The 18,397-nt window shown below is 39.6% G+C and overlaps 1 protein-coding gene across 19 annotated transcripts in view; it reads right to left on the bottom strand.

The window, feature by feature from the left end:
- Window positions 1-18,397, bottom strand: part of AGAP1 (ArfGAP with GTPase domain, ankyrin repeat and PH domain 1) — a 397,188-nt gene that overhangs the window by 238,503 nt on the left and 140,288 nt on the right. For 10 of the 19 annotated variants that reach the window (XM_030016796.2, XM_030016795.2, XM_030016799.2 and 7 more), the window contains 3 exons: window positions 6,687-6,772; window positions 3,285-3,320; window positions 2,344-2,485 (listed from right to left, as the gene is read on the bottom strand). In XM_030016796.2, coding sequence (XP_029872656.1) covers window positions 2,344-2,485; window positions 3,285-3,320; window positions 6,687-6,772 — 264 coding nt within the window. The remainder of the gene's footprint in view (window positions 1-2,343; window positions 2,486-3,284; window positions 3,321-6,686; window positions 6,773-18,397) is intronic. The other 9 variants (XM_030016798.2, XM_030016797.2, XM_030016800.2 and 6 more) reach the window with 1 other exon arrangement.

Below are 18,397 nucleotides of genomic sequence, written 5' to 3'. Positions count from 1 at the left end.
AAAATCTTAAAAAGCAACTTTTTTTTCCAAGACTATCATGGTAATTCTTACCTCTGGCAAAAAAAAAGTCTTAAGGTGAGACAGCAATACTACCTGTTCTACGGAACTCTGCAGCTACCACCTTGCCACCACGACAGGTACCAATTTCAGCATTTAGAGCTGCTCAGAAAGTTTTCCTAAAAGTCTGCTGCGTTCTGTGGCAGCAAAACTACATTCGTTCTTTGGAAAAAAAGCATCACTTTAACATGAGCCTGAAGTCAGTGACTCTTGCTATGCTGTATTTGAGGCTGGGTTCTGGGCATGACATGACCATATCTCAACCAATGTTGTCGCTACCTTCTCATGAGATCTAACTAATAAAAACAGAGTGGTTATTTGGAAAGCTAAAGGCAGATATAGTTTTTAATCAGCAGAGGGCGCTGAAAACATTTAACCAGAAAGGAACTGATAAGCAAAAACAGGACTTCAAAAACTTCACTTGCAAAGCAAATTCAGTGCTACAGCCTGGCCCACCACACCACAACCAGGCAGAGGAGAATGTCTGGAAGCATCCAGCAAGTGCTCATGTTTTGGGAGAGATTTCATTTCATAGCTTATTTCAAGAATAACAGTCAAAACCAAGCAGCTAGATGTCAAACAGGTGTACTTCAAATATATTTCATATATTTCATTTCACTGCACCGCTTGACCATCAACGTAGCCAAAAAGCTGTATTTTTTCCTGACGCTTACTCCCAGAATTCGCAGTATTTCCATCTTTAGCCACATTTTAAAAAATCCCCTTTGTATCAGCGCTGCAACAGAAAATAAACTTTGATAAACCAAATTCCATTCTGGTAATGGCGGGAACAAGATGGAAAACCATACCCCAAAGTGTCAGATGTGCAGAAAGAAAAACACCTCAGGGAAATGTTTCCCCCTCTCCTTTTTCGACTCCAGTTTTAAGCGCACAGCGTGGTCCTTCAAAGCAGTTAATTTCTGCTTTTTGGCTGTAGTTTCCGCTATCCTAGGACTTTTTGCGTACCTACTTCCCTTTTCGTTCTTTATCATCTGTTTCCACCCCACAGCCCGGTTGCAATTCCTCCTTCTGTGCTGCCCACGCTTCCCCCCTGCCTTCACGTGGCAGCACTGGTGACAGCTGGGCAGGCAGGCAGGGAAAAGCAAACTGCTCTCTGACCACAAAGCTGACAAAAGAATAAGCTGAGAAAGCAGCGAAAAGCTTCAACATCACCAAAACCGGTAGCGTACACTAAAAAGGAAGATGCCCAAAATCGAATCTACAAGAGCAACTCATGACACTTGCGTTTTCCCTCCAACGCAGCACAGTAACCTGGCGTTATACTCTGAAAGAAATGTTTCAGTGGGAAGAAACTCACAAAAATGTCTGTACTACGCTTCCAAAACAGGAGCTCTGTAAAGAAAGAAGTCTGTGTCCGGCACCTATGCAAGAACTCCTCATTTTTGGTAAGAATTATCACAGGAGGGTCATCTACATGGCTAGGTGCAGAGCAGCCTCAACTCATGTCTACTCCATGCAGCAAGCTAACTGCAATATGGGAAACTGATGAAACGTTAACGTGACGCACTGGCAAAACAAGGCAGGGAATACCCAAAAGATAGCTCAGATGCAAAAGAAATTGAAATACTGCTGGTGCCTTTCCCTTGTTACATTTTCCCATAGGCTAGCTGCTGCTCGCTGCTGCTCCAGAAGAGGTTTTGGAAAAACAGAATTGGGAGTGGTGGTGGTGTCTCAGGCAGCTAAAAGCTGCATTTCTATTTGATTTAAGGAGTGGCTGACCTGAGAGACTGCACAGGGGCACAACAGTGCTCCAACAGTGTTGGAGGTTTTTGATTGCTGATCTGTCTGCCTCTTAGGAATGCCAGGATATTGATCACTTCTAGACTGCCAAGCTAATGGAAACCAGTTTGACTTCAAAACCTCATTACACAACTGATTCACCTGCCCAAATTCAACATTACCATCTCCCTGCTGATGAAGAAAACCACTATGACCAGCAAGCACCACAAATATTTTTTAAATATTCTTGTAAGTCATCATTGCTAAAGTCCTATACTCCCTCTCCCAAGAGTGCTGCAAGGACATTTGTCTCCCATCTCAAACCAGTCCTCACAATGTCACGGGGCCCTGTAGCAAGCCAGCCAAGGAAGCCCAAACGGCAGACCACAACTCTGCTGATTAACTGCCAGTTTATCCACAAGCTCTCGTCATCATACGCATGGCAGTGCTGATGCAAGAGAGGGGAAAGGACAGGACATGGCTTTGCCAGCTTGGAACAGTCTATACAGTCACAGAAACACAGTCGTAAATCAAGACTGCACTTACCCTGCGTTCCCACTAGTACCATTGGAATTTCACTAGTGTTACGATAGTTAGCCATACGGCTGTAGTAGTGGTAAACAGTCTGGAAGCTAATTTCATCTTCCAAGCTGAAGACAAATATAACAGCATCCACCCACATGGCAAACTGCAGAATAAAAATGGAAAAGGCATACTATGAGAAAAGCAGTAATGAGGAAAAAGAGAAACATTCTTACCTTACTTGGAGGGAAACACACATCAGAGAAACTTAGTTAGTGACAATAACCAAGGACTTAAAGTGGCATACATTTCTAAAATGATGAATCTCATCACTCTGCAAGTGATGGGGATCTGGGATACACAAAGGTTTTTCCCCACACTCACAACCGCATCTCTTCTTCACTGGTATATGATATTACAAGGCCAACTACTATCAGTGCACATTGGTTTTGATTCACAGAGAAAGAAGACATCACAGTCTCAGATTTCTGAATTTGTGAATTTTAAATGAATAACACTTATCTCTAGGCACTTGAGGGCCCCATTTAGTGTGCTATTTCCCCACCCTGTGATTTACATGCATGCATGCACACTGATGTTTCTGTTAATGCCAGGACAAGTATTACAGTTGTGGTTTTACAAGCATTGCTAGTAATTCTCACCTCTTGATCAATGTCCAAAAACTTTAATTTCAGATTTCCAATTCTTCGCTAGACGGACACTCTTAATTGAGCAAACAGTACCAAATGTCTCGTTCATCTTTCAGTGTGAAAGCAAACTATTCTCTCCTGGCATCAGTAATCTGCTAAAAGACGGGCATATCCACAGGCCAAGGCAAGGTGCCGCTTAAGTGACCATGCAAGTGAAAAAGTTCTAGCTCACAAGTGAACTAAGATTGTTTAAACACATTTAGCATAACAGTAAACACATACGGAACATTAAAAAAAGGCTGAAGTTAAGCTTACCTCACTGCCTTTATTTTTCCCTAAGTGACTCCATTCCTACCCAAATTTAGACCAATGGAAATAAGCTTCAGCCATCGGTATTCATGTTCTTCATTATATTATTACTACAATATGCCAGGTAGATTGGGGACACGCTGAACACACAGTGAGCTGCAAGGACGTTCATTTGGGAGATGTTTTGCTGAGTTTTACACTACTAGCCTAGCTTTGTCAGCACTTAGTTCAGCCCTACCAACTCTTGCAGTTTTGTTTCTGCTCTTGCAGTATTTAAACTGCTTCACTCACTAGTTTGTACATTCACACAATCTCAGCTTTTACTAAGGCATCCCAAGCTGGCATATGCAAAGGGAAGAAAAAAAGAGCCACCAGGATGAATCTGGAAAGCTCTTTAGGTACTGAAGTTGCTGAGCTCATTAAATTTTCCTTTTTCAGAATCAGGAGTTAGTAGTACTTCTTGCCTCTTTTTCATATGGCAAATTAGCTGATCATTTAAGTTAACATGCATATTGGTGGCTGTATTGTACTTGAAACCAAACACTACCTCACCGGTTACAGTGTAAAAATAGCCAAAAGTGTTTTGAGGCTTTCAAGACAGTCAGGAGGACAATCTTCTAGATGGTAACGACAGGACTGTTTACACACAGCATAGTTACTACCAGAATAAAGTCAACTACCACGCTATCAAATTTGAACTATTCAAACCAGAAGATCTAACCAAAGGAACCGGAGACAGCATCATTACTGTGTGTGGACTTGGTTTTGGGTCTTGTTATAAAATTGTTCTCACTGACTGGACTCAGCAGCATCATGCCAAGAACACTTCCTTACAGGTACAATGTCCTTAAAGCATCAGTTTGGAAGGTAACAGTCTCTCTAAATTTTCTTAATGTTTCATCAGTGTGTAGCAGCAGCCTTCTAACGACAATTATTAAAAAAATCCAGAGCATGGTTATTCTGTGCAGTTTCTCCAGACACAAATATTTCCAGTAATTTCTTATTTCTCTTTTTATATTAAAATAAGTTTAAGCTTTGTGGATATCAGACCTGTGATATTAAAAACCAAAGGAAATTTGGAAAATATGCACAAGGTCTAGAAACCCAGGATATCTTATCCACACCACTGTGTGGGGAATGGCTTTAAATAAGAAGGATAGGTCAGCTGCTGATACACAAATCCACCTTCAGACTTACTACTGTGATTGAGCAGATCTGTTTGTTCAAGATAAGCCCAAATGAAACCAAATTCTACAAAAAGTTCCTAATTGCAAAAGAATAGCACACGGCAGCTTGTTAGAGCTCAGTTGCTATGTTAATCGGGTTTTAGAATAGGAAGCCACTACATTTTTAACAGATGGCAGCAAGAGTAAAGTAAAACCTGGTGAGCAAAACACATCGTCAATATTCACAAACTGAAGCAGCATCAGCCAGTATACCTCACCACCTTCTCAATTCTATGAAATGAGATTTTTTTTTTTAATAATAATTATTTTCATCTTTGCACAATCTTATGTTAGACAAGAAAGAGAGAGATCATAGATCCAGAAAATGAGTCTTCAGGTGAGTTTGTTTTCCCTCCCTTCCTGCCAAAAAGAAGGGGACTGTAAAAGTGAGACCTGAGCTGCAGCCTTTGCACTGAAGCAAAGAAGCCATCACTCGGGGAACTCCCCCAGAGCCCATGCCACTGAGTGCCAGGAAGACCGCAGTTCAGCTCGTTACTCATTGAAGTCTTAATTCTATCCTAACTATCGACAAAAATATACCGCACTGTCACAAAAAGCAGAACCTTAAGGCTAAAATTACCAACCCTTTTTATATCATAAGTAAATAGTGGGAGGTAAACATTTTTCTCCCGATAATGTTCCATTTTCATTTTACAGATATAAATATTCATGAACCCAGAAGTAAAGTTTTTATTCCAGGAATTAATAAATACATTAAAGATCTTTAATATACACACGACTTGAAATTATACCAAAGATAATTTACACATGAAACACATCTTCTGAGAGGTGAAATAGCACTAACACCTTAAACCTTGCCATACGCATTATTTGCTGAAGAACAGACCTCAGCCACAATAGTAATTAAAATCCCCAAATTTACCTAGCATAGATCAAAAGCAAAACACTGTGTCTGTATATTAGTTTGCAGTTAGCGCAAATGAACTCTGCAAAACCAATTCTTCAGGTACAAAAATATTTAGATTGCTGTGTGTACCTTTACAACTCCACTATTTATGGTTTTATATGAGGGAATGTTTTCTAAGCATCAGGGCCTAGAAACCGTTGTGCACTTCAGCCAAATTATTCATGGCCTCAAACAGAGCACTTCTTTTAGGCTCCTGCCTCACACGGCTGCAGATGTGCCAGCAACACTAATTTTTTGTTTTTCTTTTAACTTCCTTCCAGGATGTCTCTCTTGGACTCCATTTCCTCCACCTCCTTTCTCTTCTCCTTTGTCCGGGCACCTTCCCCCATGCTCTAATCCTCCTGCAGCTAATGAGCAATAGTGGAGCATTGAAACACAAGCTGCTGCTGCTGGCACCACTCCCGTTCAGCTGTTTGGCGATAGCACAGTTCCTGGTGCTGGATTTTTTTTATTTATTTTTTTTTTTAAAAGCTGATCCATCACTGAACAGCCAAGCAAAGCAAGGCCAGCGGCAGCCAACACACTTGAGAAACCCCGCTAGTGCCCAGGTAAGAAGAAGTAGAGGGGAGACAAGGAGGATGCCAGAAGACAAGGACTCTGCCTGTGCCAGGCTAGCAGAGTCTGCGGTGACTTAAGCATCACATAAGCAAAACGCTTTGCTTCACGTCATTCAAAATAGAGTAACAGGGTTAAGCACACAAAATCACAAGTGCCTTCTCAAAGGCAAATCCCCATGAGTCAACTTCTACGAGACAAGGAGGCAACACACCGTATACAGACACTAAGTCAGAAATCTGAGAACCCAGTGGTGCTGAACTGGAACTCACAAAGTTGAGTCTTAAATAGCACAGGGAGCAAAATGTGGAAGGAGCAGGGAACGCAAAGATTTGTACACAAGTGTGTGTGTCACTGTGCATACATCTGCTTTGTATTTTAACAGTTTAGAAATTCTAACTCAGAAGAAAACTTATGACTATAACGTGCAACTTTGTCACCAGTGGAAGCATATTGATTAGGCATTCAATGTAAGTTAACCATATATCTTTACTATACAGTTTCACATTGTAATTGAAATCCCAAATAATTTCTAAATAGAATATTTTTCACCTGAGGGCGACATATACTTTTTCCCAGCAGAAAGATCAGAAGGACCCAGGAAAGCACAAAACAAAGCCAGTTCTCTTAAAGGAAGTTTTTTAAAGGAAAGGAAACCGTGGTGTTAGGCTGATAAAGCTCTAAATATGCAATGCTCACCTGTGCCTCTGGAGGGCCCCCTTCATCTCTAATCAGCAGCAGATAGCTTTGTCCATCAACTACTATCTCTTTCTTGAATCTCCCACCTGTCACACAAAGTAACTCATTACAGAACAGAAAAGGCAAAAAATACGAAATAGAAAAAGGCTTCGCTTGTGGAAAAAAAGGTGTCCTTAAGATCTCTTGCAAATCAATGAACTACTGTGAATACAAGCTAAGTTTATATGCATATGCATATAAATTACTTAAGAAAGTTAAGTCACATACTTTAAGAATAAGGCTAATGTGGAAAAAAGCCAACAATTGCATTACAAACACTAACTCCCACATTAGGTGTACTTGGTTTTGATACACATAGTTAAAAAACAGTCGCCTTTGTTTTGTATAATGGTAAGAAATGTATCCCTAAAAGGCAAACATGGGGCAGTTGCGTACAAACAATATCATGTATTAGAACTAAAATAAATTTCCTGTGTGTCTTAGCTTTTCCTCAAGAGAAGCCCAGTTCTTACAGCACACATGTAATGTTATGAAAATGATACTTCTATATTCACAAACCACAGTTAGGGGAAAATACTAGACACATGTTAGACAAAAAAACTACAATGGTGGTACCTCTGTAGAGATGTACGGAACTAACAGAGAATGTCGTGCCACTTACTAGAAGGATGAATTAAAGACCTATTTGGGAGACCTAGATAAAAAGAGCGGAGTCACAGCCTTCAGCCAAATTCTCTTCCTGATCCTATTATTTCAGGCAGATGTAGAATACCAAGTGCTCGTGAAGACCAAAGAGCTGGCACCGAACCTAAGAAACCAAACCGGGTCATGTAGCTGCCCCGTTACCCTCTCTCTCCACTGGCCTCATGGGGACTTCAAGCATGACCCAAGCGCAGAATTGGGATTGCCTTCCTTCCTTTGGGTTAAGCATATTTCGGGCATCCTGCTGTGTCTCATGATGGACTTCAGATAATAGCAAATCACATGTAGGGTTTCTGGTGTGACCAAGCCTAAGCCAGGATTAGCAAACTTGGCCTGCCTCAGTAGTTAGGTTGCATTTAGGCTCCTCTCCTGGAAGAAAAACCACTCTTACCACCCCACCTAAGCCACAAAGGCCCCCATGCTCAGCATTGTCCGACCACCTCACATCTGAACTTACCAGACTAAGACAAAACATATCTATTAACACACTCAAACCTTCTTTCTTCACCCTGATTTTTTTCACTGGAACTACTTCCCATTTGAACCCTGTTTCCCAACTACACTTACTTCAAAACTTGTCATGGTATCAAAACCAATGCCTTTAAACACTTGATAGGTGAGCAAAAAACTCTGACTTGTTCTCCAGACAAGCTCTGTAAGCAAGTAAGTCAGCATATACAGGCTAATGCTGATTCTCAAAACATTTGCACAAAAATTGCTAGCCTTAGGGAAACAACAAACTGGCTTAGACCCACCATTCCCCCAGCCTAACCTTTACCACAGGTTCCAAATTAAGATCACTCAACAGTTCAGCTATGTGCAATATTTAAGCATGTTTAAACACATTTCATGTTTAACAAAAGACATGAGAACAGGGGCTTGCTTTGTGGTTTTGTTGCTGTTGGATTTGTGTTGGTTTTTTGGTTTTTGTTTTATTGTCTTTATAAACCTACCCTATTATGAACAGCTTAGCAGTACCAAACATGCAACTATTAAGACTTATCACATTTCTGGTTGTTTAATGCACAGAAGGAGTAGAAGAGCTATGTATAGATTTTCATTATCTTGCTCACAAACTGGATTTCAATTCTGCCTTCGAAGATCAAGTGGCAGATAAATACATATCATTAGTGAACTTGAAAAGAATAATCAAAACCAAGCATAAAACTTTAAAAGGAAACTAGTCTCAGCTCTCAGGAACTGAATTTCTATTAACCAGATCATTATTTCTATACGTTGTCAATTAATTGTATATGCTTCATAATGAAGTGTTAAATAAGATTAATTACTTAATATGCAGCCCTCCAGAGAGGCTCTTTAAAGCTGTAAGTAACAATGGAAATGCAGTACATATGTGATTGAAGAGTGAAAGTTCTGCGTAATTGCCATTTCCTATTTCCTTTTTTTAAACACTGAAAGTTCACACAGCTAATTATAAAATACCATGAACTGAACACATTTAAGAGCCAACTCATTATTCCCTCTTGTCAATAGGACACCTTTCAAGTCTCACTGTATCCTCAAACAGCCCTCAGAGGCATAATGAAAGTACAGACAAGGTGAAATAAAAAGCTTAAGTAGAGAACTGGGGGAAAAAAAAAATGTAAAAAAAAAACAAACCATGGATGGAGTATTAAAACATATACACAGATCACAAATGTGAGCACTACAAGATTTATTCTTGAGAGCCACTTCATGGTCACTTATGATTTTGTTTGTGGGAGCAGGTTTGAAAAGTGTACCACATTTAACAAACAGTGTAGTTACCCAACAGCTCCCTTCCTATATGAATCCACACTAAATGACCAGCTTGTATACCTGCTCCTTGCCTTCCCCCAAAACACTGTCTGTGCAGCTCAGTACAACGATAATGTATTTTGATTTCCAGTATTAAATTCAAATCTTGACATGCTGTACCACTTCACCATGGTCTGTCATACTGGAAGACCAGTGCTGCAGTCAACCAGCATACAGTCAATTCAAATCTATTCAAGCGGCTTCTTTACCCTTAAAAGCTGAGTGTGCTCATTATCTAGAATATGCACTAGTTTCTTGCACATCCTCATGTATTCATTTATTTTTGTTTGGGATTAGGTATTTAATGTTAAATAGTTTAAATCTAATAAACCCCCCCAAAACCAAAACGTTTAAAAGAATGCCCTGCATTTCCAACCTGTACTAAGCATTTCAAATCAAATCTGAAGATCCAGAAATGTAACAGCAGACTCGTGCTCATCCCCAAATAAGAATTATTTTATGCAAATTTGAGATCAAAGCAGGATGAATCCCTATTAACTTATGTTTCTACACCACTAAAGAGCCTTTATCATGAGCAAATCATAAAATTAGGTATTACACAGGACAGAGACTGAGAAAACCCACCTCGATATCAAGAATTTACACAAACAAAAGCATGAACAGTGAAGAATATACAGACTTCTGCCAGCATATGAAACCAAGGCTATGTGGTTGTCCTCCAGATATCTGTGGTCATATGATTAAGGCAAACAATAGACTGACTCTGCCTTTGACTTGATGAGCCCTGACGTGACCCGTCTCCAGGTCAGGCATGTAAAAGCAGGGCAAGGGCAGTGATTTTGGGATGGTTCGGCTTGGGCAGCACTGCACTAGTTATTTTTTTAAAAATACATCTTTGAAGTTTGTAAACCACCACAGGGCCATTGGGAATGAGGAATCAGAGAGATCAGCCAGTTTGAATATTGAACTACCACAACATGTCAAAGAAGTCAAGAAGTCTCCCATGCCTACAAAACACCACTGTATTTTTCTAAATATCTGTATATATAATGGAGCCACAAGATACCGCCTAAGCTGATGACACTGAAAACAAAGAAATGACCTTCTTAATTTAAAGAATGAGCTCAAAAACCACAGCACTAGTCCCAAGGGAGGTGGCTAGCTTTGTTCCACTCCCATCAGTATTATGACACATGCAGCTTTTAATGAGGGAATTTCTCAACTCCCATATGTACCTGCCAACGGAGGTCATTGAAAGAGAAAGACTGGCAGGCTGGACCACAGCTCTGAAGGACAGAGTGATCGCTCCTGCTATGTCCTAACAGGCATGTCAAAGCACAAAGATGGCTGAGTGCAAGGAGTGCAGTCAACAGCTGAACTACATTTACTTGCAGTCCCGATACCATCTCTAAAGCCATATAAAAGACATGCCAGTGAATACTTAAATAACTCTTTACAGCCAGACAGATGGAGCTGGAAACTGTTTTCATGAAATGTCACAGCAATTTTATAAAAACAAATCACTGAAACTGTGTGGAAGCTTTCATTTGGGAGGATTTTAGTATGTGGTTTATTTATTTTCTCTAAAACTCTGTATTTATAAATCACTGCATTATTCCCAGTTTTCCAGGGCAAGATCATTATCAGTTCACACAGACTTATTTTCAGACGTGTACAAAATTTCACTTAAGAAGGCAAATATTACTCCTGCATACAAACCACACACAATACCCACCAGAAGATACAGAGCGGTGCTTCTGATGCAACCCATAACACTACCTGGTCTCTTACATGCATTAGGCCAGATTCCTACTATAAAATGCTCCAGATAAAAATACAGCTTTGATCAATATAAAGCTAAATAAATTCTGTGCATCAGCTATTATTTACAACCACAGCTAAAGACCCAGCACAAGTCAGAATACCAGGCTGAGGGAATCGACAAAAGCTTCCTAATCTCATTTCTATGCACGTCATTCTACAAAGGTTAGTGCTTTGAATCAGCAACAGTAAGAAACTGCCCTTCAGTAAAAATTGATACTAATTTTAAATACCGCACCCATTTGTAGTCAAAGGTGCTCTATATTGCAAAAGCTTTATATTACATAGGGAATTCCACAGATGAAGGTTTTCATCCGGCTATGAAAGCCTGGCCACCTCTTCCTCTAGCTGATAGCTGTTTCACTGCATAATTGCTCACTGAAGCAACCGCTGATTTTCATACTGTATCCCCAGGCTCAACTGCATTCGCCAGACTCTTTATTCAAGCAAATTGCCACGGGGATGAAGTTATTTGGCCATATGAGAAAGATAAATTTGGGGGGCTGGCCACATGACAAACCCATGCAGCAGCTGAATGTCGACCACAACTATGGGGGCAGGGCAGGCAGGAAAGAAGAGACAGAAGGTAAGACTGAAGCAGCCGTAAAAGCCTGTATTTTATATTCCCAGTGACATGTGTGTTTTGACAAGAGTGGTCAGTTGTCTCATGAACACAGATTCTCTCTCCCTCTCTTCCCCTCCCCCCCCCAAGATAGGAAAGACAGTGCCAAGAATCTGGCTTCTCTTCAGGGTAACACGTTAAAAAGTCATTTATTCCTTCCGTTCATGCACACATCATTTCAGGACCAAATGTATAAAAATTGTTGGTTAAGCTCAGAAAAAAAGAAATGCTTGCAAGATGTTCTGCAACTAAGCAGAAGCACTAAAAAATGATGACTGCAACAGCCCGGTAAACCAATGCCAGTGTTGCAGTTTGTTACCCAAGATTTTTTATTTAAATATTTAAATAAAGTACTTCAAAAATATTTTTTTCAGCATTTCCTAAGAAAGCATATTATTACACAAGAAGCATTAATACTAAATTTTCACCAAATCAAGTTGTGCTCAGTGCTTGATGTCAATTCATATTGGTATTAGCAGCAGAGAAACTATCACAAACTATCATTCAGCCACATGTAAGGTTAGCTTTTGGGTATTTCCTTAATGCAAATATTGTGCTAGACAATACTTCGAAACCAAATGTGGTTGAGCTGGGTTGAGCATATAACCACAGAAGTGCAAAGATTGGGGAACCATTGCTCCGGCACGAGACTATAGCCGTAAGCACATAACTGTACCAGCTTCCCAACAACAAAGTACCCAGGTAAAAAATCCCCAAACCAACAAAGCAATCTAGACTGTGCTTTTCCAAACCCATCTGCTTCTCTCAACAGGTAGGTTTATGCTATTTTTTAGGAAATACATGGATCAAATCATGGGCTAGAACATTATTGAGTTCTCCTTGAAGTATCAATCCATACCCAATTAAAGCAAGGTACACCCACAGGCACCATGTATGATGCAATATTACTACATCATATAGATAATCTTATCATTACATAAAAAATGGCAAGGAAGCACTAATATATGATCTTGTAATTCCATGAAAAGAAGGTTTACTTCTGGAATTTTAGCAGCAGCTGCAATGACATTTAACAACTTAATTTTGATATACATTCATTGACATATTTGCAGTGCTTCTCCAGAAGGCCAGATCTGATGGGTCCACACAACCTGGTGGTGATTTGTACGGAATTCAACTGAATTTTATGTTTTTAAGTGTTCAGGAAAACATAGCTTACATTTAAAAAAAAAAAAGTATTAGCTACTCAAGTTTCATAGAATGAGACCATAATTAATGCCATTTAATAAGGTTAGATAGAAAATGGAGAGGCAGGGGCTTCATATTGAGGACAAATAGAGGCAGTTATGTTGAATGACATTTTTGCAAAGGTCTAAGGTCTCATTTCCAAGTGGCAGAAATTTTAACACATAGAGTAGTGCAGTCCTGAACTGCCTGACTGGGACTGCAAATTAAGCAAATAAGGAACAGAGTGACATCCTGCTGCAACCCTCTCTTGGCTCAACACCAGCCAACTAGAATGAAATACACAGCAGTTGCTTCCATTAACTTTAAACAGATGCCAGCATCTAAAAAAACAATGAAAAAAATTTGCGGTGCTTCACAGACCAGTCTGGAAAGAGCATTTATTTGAGCCAACGACACATTACACACAAATGCAGTTATTAGATGTTTGGGTGCAGGGAGGGAATACTTCCATGGCAGATTCTCTCTCTGTTAGAAGACCTTGGCAAAAGGAAAAGGAGAAGCCAGAAGTTCAGTAAACAGGCTGAGATTCCCATCCAATGTTATATTTCAGACAGAAGGTGAAGAAAATGATAGATTAAACACCAAGATAAATCAGTAAAAAAAGAGCCAGCCTCTGAGCAATTAAGTTTCCTCCACTACACGGAGACAGGACTTGGAAAGGAGCAGTGCATGTTATATTCTCACTATAAAGCTTCTGACAGTCAGTGGCATACTGCTTGTAAGCCAAGTAGAGAAGCCCAGTCTTAATAAAATTACTGTAATGTGAGTGCAGACGTAGAGGTAAGGCATGCTTGGTACTCATCAAATGACTCATCTTAAAAAAAGTATAATACCAATGCAAGTTTCTGCAGGAGTCCAAGTCTCATGCAAGTATTTTATTAATAACCTAGAAGATGGAAGTAACAGGCTATTTAATTTCTAGATAATGAAGCAGGAGGGACTGCAATTATATTAGAAAATTGGACTGTACTTCACCATGACCGTAACAAGTTAGAAAAATTGCGTGGAAAAAAACCAAAACAGCATCATAACGACAAATGGAGAGTCCTCCACCTAAGGAGGACCAGGCAGCTGCAGAAAGATGGGGTAGGATGGCAAACCATGGGCACTGCAGACGAGCAGCTGTGAATTCCTGTGGAGTACAGACAAGCAGATAGCTTCTCCTAGCCTTCATGTCACCAGAAGCTTACAAAGCCTCAGCCAGAACTCCCTGTATCACCCTGGGCAGTGCATTACACGGAAGATAAGGACCAAATGAAAAGAGCTTATAAGCACTTGCAAAAAAAAAAAAAAAAAAAAAAAATCTGCCTAGAAAATACACAGTAAGAAAAATAAGCATATGAATTGTGGTTATTTAAGAGAACAGACTAGGAAGAGACAAGAGGTGAGGGTTCTTACTAAGAAATAATCTGCTGATACCATTTTAGGGCAAGGGAAAGACCTTACCATTTTTTCAATTCTTACTTTATTATGAACCCAGTTAAATAGGCAAAAGTATCAAGTGGAAGTAGACATACAAAGCTCTACTCAAGAGTCACCAAAATTCTAGGTATAAACCTTGGGATCTATAGTCCAACAGCAAAGCTGATAAGCAGAATGGGATTCTGGAAAGTACACATTGCCAATGTGCATTTTAAACCAGTTTGCCCTTAGAGCATTTAAAATATTGCATGATTTCACTCTCCTGGCTGGAACATCCCTGTACCTCAGCGTAACCAGTTTATGACAAAATCGGTATCTGATTAGCTGTTTGACAAACTAGAGAATCTACTAAATTTGTCCGGTTTAGGGACTAGTACTTGATTTCCCTGTTCTGCAGAAGCCAGAGGTAGCACCTCTCCCTCAAAGACGGCTTAAAATATATGGTTAAGTAACACTGAAGCAGATAACACAGCAGAAATAGTACCATAGTACCATATAGACCTTAACATTTAGCATTACGGACAAAAGTATTCATATTTAAAGCAGCATGCTGATTTTTAGCAAGTACACCAGAATTACACTGGTCACTTCACACTTGCCTGGAAAGAATCTATAGTTGTCTTTCCTCCTAAAAAATGCACATCACCAACCTACATATGACTTTTAAATACAATAAATAGGTTTGTGACTGTAATCCTGTTAAAGGTTCTAGCTTGAATTTGCAAAACTCTGAAACATTGTCTGCAAAGTGATAAAGCACCAGTGCCCTGCATGCAAGTGCTCACATCTTCGAAATTACCCCACAAACAAGATATTAGACACCCATCAATCCAACATGATGAAGTAACACATTTTCATCTGACATCTACTGCACATAAATATACAAAAATTTTGGCACTGAGCAATTAAAAGCTGAATACATTGCATGTTGTGAATACGCCCTTTTTCGTAGTTCATTCACATGAAAAAATAGTTCTGACAGTTTAAAGGGGAGGAAAAACAACCAGTAGGAACCTCCGAGGAACCTCCTCCTCTGACAGACACCCAGATCCCTTGTATTCACCCCAACCTCCTGAGTGCCAGGAGCCTCTTGCAGCCACACTTACCATTGCATGGCCTGCAGGACTTTCTCTGGACACTGAATCCTGTGATTATAATCTGAAAATATTTTAAGATTCCTGCACTGCTGCTTTTTGTTCCTTGTATTTAGCATTCTTTCCAGCATCATAATCTCGTCACTTAGCAGAGCTTTATTTAAATTTCATCAGGGCACAACTATGAATGTCAGGCATTCGAGCTTAATCAGCCACTAAAACTCTTCAGATGAACATGCTCAAGTATTTTGAAAGCTATGCCTTATCAAGTATTAAAATGGAAAAGAAAAAAGGGTATCTGTACATTTATAGGGGTGTGACCAACACCCCCTGCTCCTGACCCCTGGTTAGCATAACTAATGCCATTTTATAAGGCAAACAGCCACATACAGTGTCCTCATCTTCCTGCCAAGGACCCCTCAAAGAACCTGTCTGACCCCAGAGTGTAGGGTGACAAGGGCCTACAATTAAACTAATGGTTCAATTTCTACCAATAAGATAGGAAATCAGGCATATACGATAGCTTTTTTTATTATTTGTTTTTTTACCTTTTTGTTTATTTTATGGACAGCAGGTGCAGACATTTGCTTACACACATCACACCCAGTAATTATATATAACCTACAAGTCTAATTTTAAAAGCTTATTTTTATCAAGCCAGCTGGAGACAAAGGAAAACCAAACTTCTTTGGGCAGGATGTGATACTACTTCACTACACTCCTACCTGTTTTCATCACCAGTCTTTTCAAGTTTATACCCCAAAACAGCACTTTCCAAACAAAGTTCCTTACAAAGTTAGCCCTATGACTTAAAATACCATAGCTCTTCTTTACTGCAGTTCCTTAAAAATTGGTTTATCACATATTTCATCTTTCAGACACTAATTCAGTCAAATATTCACACAGCTTCTACCTTTCAATCTAACATATAAATCATCTCCTGCCAATATCTGCTCAAAATTTCTGTATGTAAGTTCAAATTTACAAGCTTCCAACATAATTTCAAAGGTCTTAACATTCCTGCTACCATACTCTAAACTGCATAACGAAAATAAGCCAAAAACTTACCTCCTATAAGCACAGAAGCATAGATTTCAGGCGCTTTTTTCTCTTTTTTTTTTTTTAAATATCCCTTCGCTTCTTATACTTAGTTTATAGCTGGCTTCTAGTATCTGTCCTTTCATTACAGTATTACATTACAAATAGTAACCCTGAAGTTAAAATTGCACTCAGCTAGCTGTGATTATACTATAATCTGTCTGAACACACAAAAAATCATACTGAGATCTGCTAAGGAAACCCAGACAAAGCAACCGTCATAATCTTTTTTTTTTTTTTAATTATCTCCCAAAATATCCCAATTCAAATATGAAAACAGAAGGGTCATTACATAATAGCATACTGTATCTTAAGGGGTAGGAAAATCCATTTTCCATCTGTATTCTGTATTTCGCTGAACAGCTTTCATATTAGTATCACTCAAAACCAAGGGGGAGTGGGAGGGAGAAAAGAGAATGGCAATATTAAAGTAAATTACAAGTTTTTTTCAGATAGATGTTACCTAATGCCAAGTGGCAGCCCTACAAATATACATGGAAAGTTAAAACCAGCAGCATTGAGGGAAACAGGTTGCCTGTTTGAAAGCCTCATTCAGAAGGAAAGCCAGACCATGAGAGTCGGGAGCTAAGCTGATCCACCCTCCTTCCATCCCTTTTTCCCCCAACACATAATGTCGATGGAGCAGATGCAGCTCCACACCTCCTGCAGAATAACCTGCCTTCCTAGCAGGGTGGTGAAGGTGGAGTGCAGTCAATCACTTAGCCAAGATCTAATCCTGCCATCCTGCAAGGTGGAAGGCCCTTGTCATTCCTAAAGCATGTAGAAAACCTAGTGACAGCCTCCTATAGCAGCAAATTAAAAAAAAAAAAAAATCTGTTGACAATTAAACATATTGCGAATAAAATCAGCTAACTATTATGCCCTACTTTCTGATACAACCCTTCAAAACAACGTAAGATGAAATGGAAGGAAAAAACCCACCAATAAGAAATCAAATACAAACTGAAAAAGAAACATGTTTAAAGAACATGTTTAAATTCTGCTTCAAGATCGAGAGCTAAACACTGGGCTGTGATTTAGAAATACAACCAGAAGTAATATTTGAAAAAGAAAGTGGAAGGCAGGCCCTTCTGCCAGCAATAGAAACTCCAAACTGGCTTCTGACTCAGCAGCAGAATGCAAAGAACACTGGAGACCTAGGAGTCACTTTTATTACTATTAAGAGCCTAAAGTTGTAATAGCAGCTATAAATCCAAATTACAGTTTTTACCTGGGACGCAACCTTCAGAGGAGCCTGTTACTAGAAGGGCACAAACCCCACAGACATTAGTCACCAAAACCTTTGAGCACTCAAGGTGCAACGCGTTAAAGACATCTTAAAGATCAGTCAACCCTCAAGGCACGCAACCTAAAAGGGAAGTCCCTTCTAGGAAACTGCTTCTTCAGCACCTTCTCCCCAGGAAAAGAGCAAATACTTAACTTCTTCCTTTAATTAACATAGTTCCTTATTTGTGCAACACTTTAAACAGTAGCCAACTTGACAGCTAGAACAGAGAGGTTTTCAAAGAATTCGCTAACCCACACAGGCAGTCTCAGGGGAATGAGGAGAGGGAAGGGCTGGAGAGGGGAGATTGCAGAATACATAAACACGTTCTTTTATGCTAAGCCTGAAAGGCTCCAAAAGCCCAAGAGAGCCAACTGCAGCAATACTTCAAAATGATCAAAAAAGACAAGTGTTATCTTATATCTGGATGTCAGCATGAAATGCCAAATAAAAATAATCAGCTGATAGTATTATAACAAAATAAAAGACAAAGAACTGAAAGGAGATAATTTTGAAACACGTCTAAAGTCATAATTGTCTCCCGCACACAACACAGCGTTTGTCTGTGTTTTTACAGAGAAAAAAAAAAAAGTACTCTGACAGCTTCTGCTGCCCCACAAAGTGCTGTGTAAGGCTTGTGAACCACTGCACTGAGGATTTGAATTTGACATGGAAAATCTCAGCTTCCCTACATTGTGTG

The sequence above is a fragment of the Aquila chrysaetos genome, chromosome 6, assembly GCF_900496995.4.
Source record: "Aquila chrysaetos chrysaetos chromosome 6, bAquChr1.4, whole genome shotgun sequence".
NCBI lineage: Eukaryota > Metazoa > Chordata > Aves > Accipitriformes > Accipitridae > Aquila > Aquila chrysaetos.
The sequence above is the reverse complement of the archived record's forward strand: the minus strand, read 5'-3'. Positions and strand labels throughout refer to the sequence as shown.